We start from the raw sequence: 11,748 nt of genomic DNA, 5'->3' as shown, positions 1-11,748 counted from the left end.
CTTACAATCTAACTGTATAGATTCCTTTAGATTTGCCAAAAACAACTAGGTAGTACGTGGACCTGACTGGATATAAAATGAATGCATTGTATGCATATCTAAATAAGATTGTACCATCTATCGCATATGTGTTAGCTCAATTGTTGCCCCCCCACAACTTTTGTTTTCACTGGCATCAGAAGTAACTGAGCATTGAAGTTTTCAACACACATTGGGGTTGATTTACCAAAACTGGAGATTGCAACATCTGGTGCAGCTCTGCATAGAAACCAATCAGCTTCCAGTTTTTTTTCTGCCAAAGCTTGTGAAAGTGAACAAGCTGAAGTTAGAAGCCGATTGGCCATCAGCATAGGTTGGACTTGATGGACTTGTGTCTTTTTTTTCAACCTCGCCTACTATGCAACTATATGTACACCAGATTTTACACTTTACAGATTTAGTAAATCAACCCCCCTGTATTATCCCCTTTTAAATTTAACAAAACTATGTTGTGAGAGGACCTTATATCCAATCAGGTAGGCCCTCACACTACATAGTTATGGGTACATTTACGAAATTGTTCAGTTAGATTGTAATGTGTAAGACTGGCATTGAATGGGAAAGATTTAAAAGTTAATGTGGTTAAAGAGGCCATGTGTGTCACCAGCATTATTCTTGAGGCGTTGAAAGGTCCTGCGATGCAGTTCAGTTTAGAAAATCACATACCCATAACCCAGTAGCCAAGTTCAAACTTGACTGTCATTTAAAACAAAGGATGATTGCTAGGTAAGAGAATGAATGAAAAGCAATTTTAATTGTTATACAGATTAGAAAAGTGATTACTAAAGGCATTTTATTGAATAGAGCTAATTGTGTGAGAACGGTTTCAATACCCATATAGTAATCGCATCTGAACAATGAGCTCACTACATGTCCAAACTGTCTCTCTACCATGCATGTCAGGACTACTGCTTTTAATGAAAAATGATTTGATGCAGTAACCAGCAGAATGGGATTTAATAAGCAGAATAATTTCATATCAAAGGCTATTTGGCATACTATACATAACTTTACATGCAAGGTAGCATGGTGTTTCTTAAGCGTTGTAAATATATGACACCATTAATATTGCAAAATATGTTTCTTAATACACCCCAAAAGATGTTGTTATTAACAAATTGCTGCTTATATACAAGTTGCTGCTTCTATATAGTTTTCTATAAACCCTAAAAATCCCAGAGACCCCCATCTGAGATTAGAATTCATGTACACATATAGTATGTGCACATCTGCCTTTAAGACCTGTTATCTGCTCTGCTAAACTAATTTAATAAATCTGTCAAAGTCTTAATCAAGCCAGAAAATTTCGCATTTTCATATATTTATGATAAATTAATCCTTTTCATGTACGTTACCCATGCTATTAATGTATACAAACATACAGTTTACCCAAGCAGACCATCTTTGGCTTGGGAATTAGTTTTTAAACAAAAGGGTCATTTCTATTTTTATATATGTTTTCAAATTACTGAATTCTTACACTTTTAATTTTATCGAGTTGTATCAACAGTTTTATAAATGTGGAAATGATGCAGCCCTGCTGTATTTCTTAGCAAGGGCTTTAGCGTTTTCTCCTGAGACATATCTTTGTACCATCTTGAAACCACATGTCAAAAATACTCTTTTCATCAATTTGTTATCCTGGAGGTTACCAAGCAATATTCAAAGCTCATTCCTATAGAAGAAGGAAAAAACATATTTAAGATGACTAACAACTTAAATGTGTAATTTAAAAAAATGGATTGTTAATTTTCTGCATTGATCTTGTGACAACATATTACATATTTCAATAGAACCAAACCCATGTTCCGCTCAGAAAGAGCTTACAATCACCATCATACTCATCAATGCAATATGCACACTGAATTAAATACCAAGCTTAACAATATGTTTTTGGGAAGAGACCCATGAAAGCACAGAAATCATATACAAACCTACTTACCCAGGTCATGGCATAGCGGGTGGCAGTTAGTCACATTCAGCTGGATTTGTTTGGCAATGTTAAAAAAGTTTCATAGCTTCTTCAAGCCTATTGCTTAGAAAAGCTACAAAATATCAAAAAACACGTCCAATTGAATGGGACTAACTGCTACTAGTTAAATACAAACTCCATTCACCTAAAATTGGCCATACAGACTCTTCCGTCAACATAAACAAGGTGTAGGAGTCAATCCTCTCTGCCGGGACATTACATTTTGACAGAGGCACCCACAGCTGACAGAATATATTGATCAGAAGCTGCAGCTGATTGACTGCAGTCTCTGATTGATGGAACATTTTCCAACCTATTGTTTGTTCAACTTGAGTCAAGCAGGGGAGCCCACACCCTGGTCAAAATTCAGCTGCTCAGTGCTTGACCAAACAAATTTTGATGAGGTTTACTGTCCCTAGTGGGAAAGAAAACCAATGACTACCATTGTAAGGGAAAAGTTCTAAACATTTGAACACTCTGCTGTACACAACACAGTTATTGATATAAACAGAAGCCGCTGAAATCATATTTCTTAATTTTTTTGCTCAGTTGTGTTGTCATGTTTTTTGATTTATAGAAAAATGGGCTAAAGTAAAAGGCAACTTGGTCATGAGATCCAGTATATTAATGGCCAATTCACACTGACTTGCACTAAAGTTTATGGAAAATGCATTTACATTTACATCCATTTTAGTTGCGTTTTAACACACGCGTACGTCCGTTCACATACATTTTGACATGCATGTGCAGCGTTATGGTGTGAATAGGACACATTGGAAATTGTTTTTTTTAGATGTCTTCAACTGAGATGTGTTTTACAGTTGCTCTAAAACGCAGATCAACGTACTGGTGTGAATTGTCCCGAAATGTATAAATGCTTGTGTTTTTGTAGAAACAAAAATGTGCGTTTTATTATTTTTTTAGCGATCTATGGATATGGGGTTGTGTTATTTAGCAACATGTTACATGCTAAATACAGCTGTAACATGTAATATGTTGGAAAAGGAGGAGTTAGCCTTTAACTTCATTAGTTGAATCTGCACAGGAGGAATGACAGCTAGAATCCGATTGTGGGCAAATGTGTTTCTCTAAATAGACGGTCTATGAATCATTTATAATCTGCAAAAGAGAACATGTAATAATATGAACACAGACAAAACATAGGTTGGGCTTTGGAAATATGTCCTTTGAATGAATGAAAACTCGGCAAGATAAACAAAGTAAACTCTTTTAATCCTCAATTCAGAGAAGTTGAATCAAGCAAGCATAATATTTATTTTCAAATACAGAACATAAATTATATATATATAAATTACACACACATACACAGTATCTCATAAAAGTGAGTACAGCCCTCACATTTTGGTAAATATTTTGTTATATCTTTTCATGTGATAACCCTGAAGAAATGACACTTTGCTACAAATGTAAAGTAGTGAGTGTACAGATTGTTTAACAGTGTAAATTTGCTGTCTCCTCAAAATAACTCAACACACAGCTATTAATGTCTAAACCACTGGCAACAAAAGTGAGTACACCCCTAAGTGAAAATGTCCAAATTAGGCCGAAAGTGTCACATTTTTTTGCGTGGCCACCAATATTTTTCAGAACTGCCTTAACCCTCTTGGGCATTGAGTTCATCAGAGCTTCACAGGTTGCCACTGGAGTCCTCTTCCACTCCTCGATGACGACATCACGGAGCTGGTGGATGTTAGAGACCTTGCGCTCCTGCACCTTCCATTTGAGGATGCCCCACAGATGCTCAATCGGTTTTAGGTCTGGAGACATTTTTGGCCTGTCCATCACTGTTGCCTCACCTTCATTAGGAAGAAGGGATGCACCGAATGGGTTTTTTGGTGCCGAAACCGATACCGAAAATGAAAAATACACTAGGCCGAAAACCGAAACCGAAGCAGCACCGATACCGAAAATGACTGTTTTCAAAAAATATTTTTATACAGGAGATGGCCAGGGACTGGGGACATGGTACAGAAGGTGGTCAGAGGCTGGGGACATGGTACAGGAGGTGGTCAGAGGCTGGGGACATGGTACAGGAGGTGGTCAGAGGCTGGGGACATGGTACAGGAGGTGGTCAGAGTCTGGGGACATGGTACAGGAGGTGGTCAGAGACTGGGGACATGGTACAGGAGGTGGTCAGAGACTGGGGACATGGTACAGGAGGTGGTCAGAGACTGGGGACGTGGTACAGGAGGTGGTCAGAGACTGCGGACATGGTACAGGAGGTGGTCAGAGACTGGGGACATGGTACAGGAGGTGGTCAGAGACTGGGGACATGGTACAGGAGGTGGTCAGAGACTGGGGACATGGTACAGGAGGTGGTCAGAGACTGGGGACATGGTACAGGAGGTGGTCAGAGACTGGGGGCATGGTACAGGAGGTGGTCAGAGGCTGGGGGCATGGTACAGGAGGTGGTCAGAGGCTGGGGACATGGTACAGGAGGTGGTCAGATGCTGGGGACATGGTACAGGAGGTGGTCAGAGGCTGGGGACATGGTACAGGAGGTGGTCAGAGGCTGAGGACATGGTACAGGAGGTGGTCAGAGACAGAGAACATGGTACAGGAGATGGTCAGAGACTGGGGACACGGTACAGGAGATGGTCAGAGACTGGGGACACGGTACAGGAGATGGTCAGAGACTGGGGACACGGTACAGGAGGTGGTCAGAGACTGGCGACACGGTACAGGAGGTGGTCAGAGACTGGCGACACGGTACAGGAGGTGGTCAGAGACTGGCAACCTGATAAAAGAGATAAGTGCAGCCAATGTTGCCCCCTGTGATGCAGCCAGTGTTGCCCCCTGTGATGCAGCCAGCTATGCCCCTCTGCAGTGAAGAGAGCCGTCTGGTTGAATAAAGCGCCGGGAACATCACAGCTTTAATTTCAATAGCTGTGTGTTCCCCGTCACGTGCCGTCACACACAGCCCCTCCCCCTTGTCCAGGCACTTTGATAGACAGTTCACCCGTCCAATCTGGACAGGTGATCTGTCTATCAAAGTAACCCCGGACAAGGGGGAGGGACTGTGTGTGACGGCGCGTGACGGGGAACACACAGCTATTGAAATTAAAGCTGTGATGTTCCCGGCGCTCTATTCAACCAGACGGCTCTCTTCACTGCAGAGGGGCATCGCTGGCTGCATCAGTCCTGCGCTATTCACCCCATCATGGGAGGCACCAGGGGCGGGGCGGAGTTACGCCCCAGGCCCCGCCCCATTTTCGGCTCAATTATCGCCCGTTTTTTTGAGGCATTTTCGGCCGATGTGTTTCGGCGGCCGAAATTTCGGTGCATCCCTATTAGGAAGGAAGTGGCCATCTTGGTGGCATGCTTGGGGTCGTTATGTTGGAATACTGCCCTGCGACCCAGTCTCCAAAGGGAGGGGATCATGGTCTGCTTCAGTATGTCACAGTACATGTTGGCATTCATGGTTTTCTCAATGAACTGTAGCTCCCCAGTGCCGGTAGCACTCATGCAGCCCCAGGCAATGATACTCCTACCACCATGCTTGACTGTAAGCAAAACACACTTGTCACACACATCTAAAACAAATAAGTTTATCTTGGTCTCATCAGGCCACAGGACATGGTTCCAGTAATCCATGTCCTTAGTCTGCTTGTCTTCAGCAAATGGGCTTTCTTGTGCATCATCTTTAGAAGAGGCTTCCTTCTGAGACGACAGCCATGCAGACCAATTTGATGCAGTGTGCAGCGTATGATCTGAGCACTGACAGTCTGACTTCCGACCCCTTCAACCTCTACAGCAATGCTGGCAGTACTTAAACGTCTAGTTCCCAAAGACAACCTCTGTATATGACGCTGAGCACGTGCACTCAACTTCTTTGGTCGACCATGGTGAGGCGTGTTCTGAGTGGAACCTTTGCTGTTAAACCGCTGTATGGTCTTGGCCACTGTGCTGCAGCTCAGTTTCAGCGTCTTGCCAATCTTCTTATAGCCTAGGTCATCTTTATGTAGAGCAACAATTCTTTTTTCAGATCCTCAGAGAGTTCTTTGCCATGAGGTGCCATGTTGAACTTCCAGTGTCCAGTATGAGAGATTGAGAGCAATAACACAAAATTTAACACACCTGAGACCTTGTAACACTGATGAGTCACATGACACCGGGGAATGAAAATGGCTAATTGGGCCCGATTTGCACATTTTCACTTAGGGGTGTACTCCCTTTTGTTGCCAGCGGTTTAGACATTAATGGCTGTGTTGAGTTATTTTGAGGGGACAGCAAATTTACACTGTTATACAAGCTGTACCATCACTTTACATTGTAGAAAAGTGTAATTTCTTCAGTGTTGTCACATGAAAAGATATAACAAAATATTTACAAAAATATGAGGGGTGGACTCAATTTTGTGAGATACTGAATATATATTTATCTTACTATATTTTTTATTTATTTTTATTTATTTATTATAAATAAAAAATAAATATATATTTTTTGCTTTTATTTAATAATTGCAAAAAAGCAATAATAGACTTAACAATGGCAACCAAATTTCAGCTTTTCCTGGTTAGGATCTATCAGAACATCTGACAATTTCTAGTTAAAGTTACTGCATTGTATGTTTGTAGAACTTTTTATCAATTTTCTTACAGTGGCCATTGTCTCTTTTTGTCTGTTAGGGGAACATACATGACACCCATTAAGCGAACTCTTGTTATGTTCCCATCACTATCCTTGTCATACTGTTCCAGAAACTGACTTCCACCTTCTGGACCCACAGGTAGGACCAGTCTTCCTCCTGGCTTCAACTCATTCAGCAGCTGCCAAACAAAAACAACAGTTAAGTACTTCAAATGAAAGAATATCAATGTAGAATAGTCTGTAGTTTATATATATAATTGGGCACAGCAATCTTTTTTTGTTTTATATTAACCAGGATATGTACATTCCCAGGGGCTCATTCACACAGGTGGCCATGAGGGTGGTAAAAACAGGTGGTTGGGTGCAGTTTTACTGACCTTCGACCACCCACCTAAAAGACATGCAGCTATTTAGGTCTGAAAAAATGGCAAGGCTGCAATGTTTTGCTTCATGGCCACTGCAAAAATAACCCCCCATTACATTAGGCAGTACCATCACTGAACAATACCCATTTATTTGAATACAGCCCAGCTGCAACTACTGCCCTGCATGGGAGGGCAATGCAAGCAGTTGCAGCACAGCAGCTAAGCATTTTATAAAATTATGTAAAAGGGTTGGAGGGGGTAGGTGGAGATATATTGCCCCTCAGCCACCTGTCAACTGCCACTGAAAAGCGATCTGTTGTGGATCCATTTTTCAGAGGGGAGGCAAGTCCTGCAGTCCATCTGAACAAGGCCTAAATGGAATTTTAGAAAATGAATTAGTGTGACGTCCAGTGAATATGCCCTAAAACTTTGGAAATGCAGACATTTTTAATATGATACAACAGCTGCACCAGAGTTAAACTTTGATAATGTCCTGGGTGTTAATGTACCAAAATATGGGGTCCATACACCATGGCCACAACGGCACCATTGACATGAATTTCTATGTCACACTTTGCATTGTACCAACGGTGTGGGTCTGGTTTATTGTGGGGCTGGGATTTGATGTGCTGTTCCTGTTTTTGTCCTTTGTCCAGGAGCTGCGATTTGGGGTGCTGGCGCCTCCCCTCCCATTTGTGCACTGAGTGATGCAGGGGATTGGGTGGACCTGCCTCTATCGCAAATCGGCATCACTTCCACGCCATGCACACAATGTCCCCATAGGGCTTCCTGGCACTGATGTGATTTTTCCATCTGGTGTCACCATATGGAGGAGGATGTCATCAGCCTCCATGGGCAGCAGCTGCTGCTCGGGCATAGACGCTTCTCTTCCTGTACCTGTGTGATGTTGGGAGGAGCCTGTGGGTGTGTGCTGAGTGTATTCAACATCCTCACTTTGTGCTAGCCAGTCCTTTTGGCAACACCTCCCTGTGCACACTGCACACTACATGCCACTTACTTTTTTATATCCTAAACATTTAATTACATGTTTTTTTTTTTCCCCCATCTATACCTGTCTCATGGTCTTCCCTTTTTTTTTCTCTGTTCGTTTTCTTTCTCTCTCTTTCTTTTCTTTTTCCTTTTCCCTTCTTTATTTTCTTTTGTTTCTCCCTTTTTCATCTCTGATCTTTTTTTCTCTCTTCACACTTTTTTTCACATTCACTTGACCACCTGCACTTTGGCATTGGGCTCTAGCTACTTCCCACAATATAGAATATTTATAGTACACCTAATATATGTACAGTATATAAAATTTTAGACATGCAGCTCACTCGTACCACTATCTGGATTTCTGCCTTTTGTTTTCTTTGGGGATGATGTTCTGTGCACCCAGTCCCTCTCCTGCAGGCTCCTTCCACAGCTCCTGGACAGCCTCTGATTCCTTGTCCCCCATTTTCCAGACTTATCATGATGCAAGTACTCAGAGGGTTGATTAACTCTCTCCCTTTTCTCTTGTACACATCCTCCCCATTGAGTGGTATAACGTTTGATCATACCGATCTACTCATGTTTTGTTGTCTTTTGCATGCATCTGCCCCTGAAGAGTGTTATTATATAAGTACCGCGTCAGGCTTATTGGATGCATTCTCATGCCTACTGATAGGAACCTACTCAATATTTACAACCAAATGATTATACTGTGTTTCTTACCATTGATTATACTGCATAGTGCCATTTAGATGATGTGTACACATATAAATTTGCAATAATTAATTTTATCCATGTTAAATCTTGTACATTTTATATGCCATCCCTTTGATATGTATATGCAATGTATTCATGAAGTCAACACCGTGTGTGTGTGTGTGTGTGTACACATTAAACCTTTTCTACTATGTGCATCATTGTTATGTATTGTCAGACTCAATATGCCAATTAAATATGTTTTCTAATTATCTCACCCCCACAAATCAATAGCCCAATTTAAAGTCCGATCTTCCTTTTATTATAAACTTTGATAATACCAAATGGACTTTACAAATCATTGTAGGTGGCTGTACAAATTCTGCAGATTTGTTATCTTTTGAAAAAAGCCTAAAAGTGGAACGTCACCCAAAAGGGGAAGAACCGCTCCTCCCTCCTTCTTCAGTTTTTTTTTTTTGGGGGGGGGGGGGGTCGTGTACCTCTTTTTGAAAGGTAGCCCCACTTCTGGTCAGATCTGAGCGCAAGATTGGCCCCTCCTCCCCATGTAGCCTTCTGGGACATGACCTATCACATTGCACAGCAAGGCTCACGCAAGTGTAGTGAGCAGCCAGCTGTGAAGCCGCAAGAAGTCACAGCTGACTGCCCGCGGTTAGCATGTCGGCTCCGTGGACCGAAGCCTGGTGAAGAAACTGGCTGGGTGAGGACACCACTGGATTCTGGGAGAGGTTTTTGCAGCTGGCAACTTTTTTAACACCTTCCCACCCAGCCTATAGTAAATTGACAGAAGTGTGGGATTACGGTTGTTCTGAGAGGACATCCTATGTTGTTGTTCCAGAATGTGCATCTCGCGTAGCAGCGCAGCGGCGTGATCTGTCACCAGCACTATCCACCGGACACAGATGATGACTGATCACTGTACCGACCCACTGCCAATCATGTCATCACTGTGACCAATCACAGTAAATCATGACAGTTGTAAACAATGGATTGCTTCCTTTCATGTCATCCATTGTATACAACTGTGTTGCTAGCTATGATTGGTCAAAGTGATCACATGGTACAAACAGAGCCAAGCACAGTCCATCTGTACCATGTGATTAGCTTTGACCAGTCACAAAAAAAAGACACTGAATGAATCAGTTTCAATCAGTAAAAATGGTTGCATATACCAATGAAATTCAATGAAATAATCATAATGTGGAAAAAAAAAAAAAACAGATTACTTAACCAGAGCAGTATAGTGTTAGTAAAAAACTATTTTATATATATATATATATATATATATATATATATATATATATATAAAATGTTTTTTTTGTTTACATACTGCCAGAGTCAGTGTCTCTGATCATCACCACACCTGTTACATGATAACGCTGTACTGCAGTGGTGACAGTATGTAAAAAAAATACAATAAAAAGAAAATTGTGAATATTCTTCATCTTATTACATTTTTCAGAAAACAGTGACAAAAAATGTCAACTTAAAAAAACTTGCCAAGCCCCTTACTGAACGTCCAAAAAGGAGTAATTTGGGGGTATTTGTACTGTCCTGGCATTTTCGGGCCCCAAAAAATGAGATAGGCTGATTAGAATTGTTTAATATTCAGATATACTGTACCATAGTTTGTGGACTCTAACTTTCCTACATACTAAAAAATATATACAGATTTGAGTTATTTTCACCAAACAAGTGTAGCAGAATACATTTTAAACTAAACTTCTGAAGAAATATTATTTAGTTGCAAAATTTTATAATAGAAACAAAGAAAAACACTTTTAAAAAAAAATGTATTTAGAAGATAAATAAAAAACCCAGTGGCGATTACATACCATCAAAAGAAAGCTCCATTTGTGTGAAAAAAACAATATGATAAAAATTTCTTATGGGCACAGTGTTGCGTGACCAAGCAAGGGTCATTCAAAATGCGACAGCGCTGAAAGGCATGGCAGGAAGGGGGTAAAAGTGGCCAGTATTGAAGTGGTTAATATATGACTGAAGAGCCTCTTTAAGAAACTTCAGCTAGGAGAGTTAAAGAACACCTGGCCAATAGAGAAAATAGCCTAAGGCCGCATACACACGCGCGGACTGTTTGCCCAACCTTGTTCGTCAAACAGTTTGGGCAAACAGTCCGCTCAAAATTTGCATGAGCGGACTTGCCCACACACGAGCGGACTGTTTGACGAACAAGGTTGGGCAAACAGTTCGCTCAACTTTTGAAATGAACGGACTCGCCCACGTAAGGAGGAGGCAAATCCGCCCATTTCGAGCGCGTGTACAGGTAGGCGGGGCCCGCGAAGGAGACGTCGCGGGCTCCGCCGCCTGGAATGGGCTTAAAGGGGAACCCCAACGCCGAAAAAAATCGGCGTGGGGGTTCCCCCCAAGTCCACACCAGACCCTTGTCCGAGCACGCTACCCGGCCGGCCAGGAAAGGGGGGCGAGCGAGCGCGCCCCCCCTCCTGAGCCGTACCAGGCCGCGTGCCCTCAACATGGGGGGGTGCCTTGGGGAAGGGGGGGCCGCGCGGCCCCCCCACCCCAAAGCACCTTGTCCCCATGTTGATGAGGACAAGGGCCTCTTCCCGACAACCCTGGCCGTTGGTTGTCGGGGTCTGCGGGCGGGGGGCTTATCGGAATCCGGGAGCCCCCTTTAAGAAGGGGGCCCCCGGATACCGGCCCCCCACCCTATGTGAATGAGTATGGGGTACAATGTACCCCTACCCATTCACCTGTGAAATAAAGTACAAAAAAAAACACAACACAGGGGAAAAAGTATTTTATTGCACAGCTCCGGGGGTCTTCCGTCTTCGGGGGTCTTCTCGCCGGACTCCTCCGCTATGTGTGTGTAGCTCTTTTACTAGCGGAGGAGTCCGGCTTTCTTCCTCCCCGCCGCCGGCCTCTTCTCCCGACTTCGGGGGTCTTGTCCCCCTCTTCGGTTCTTCTGCCGGGCCACCGCGCCTGGTCCGGTGGCCCGGTCTTCTGTCGCCGTCTTCCGTTCTTCTGTCGCCGCCTTCGGTTCTTCTGCCGGGCCACCGCGCCTTCTTGTAGCTCTTTTACAGG

The 11,748-nt window shown here is 42.8% G+C and overlaps 1 protein-coding gene across 6 annotated transcripts in view; it reads right to left on the bottom strand.

The window, feature by feature from the left end:
• Positions 1-774: 774 nt before the first annotated feature.
• LOC143943247 (protein-L-isoaspartate(D-aspartate) O-methyltransferase-like) overlaps positions 775-11,748 on the bottom strand; it is a 325,651-nt gene continuing 314,677 nt past the window's right edge. For all 6 annotated transcript variants that reach the window (XM_077464889.1, XM_077464891.1, XM_077464885.1 and 3 more), the window contains 2 exons: positions 6,632-6,801; positions 775-1,714 (listed from right to left, as the gene is read on the bottom strand). In XM_077464889.1, the coding sequence (XP_077321015.1) occupies positions 1,702-1,714; positions 6,632-6,801 (183 nt within the window). In that variant the 3' untranslated portion in view covers positions 775-1,701. The remainder of the gene's footprint in view (positions 1,715-6,631; positions 6,802-11,748) is intronic.

Source organism: Lithobates pipiens, unplaced genomic scaffold, assembly GCF_037356315.1.
Source record: "Lithobates pipiens isolate NorthernLeopardFrog02 unplaced genomic scaffold, aLitPip1_a1.2 Scaffold_30, whole genome shotgun sequence".
NCBI classification, from domain to species: domain Eukaryota; kingdom Metazoa; phylum Chordata; class Amphibia; order Anura; family Ranidae; genus Lithobates; species Lithobates pipiens.
This window is presented reverse-complemented; position numbering and strand designations above follow the sequence as displayed.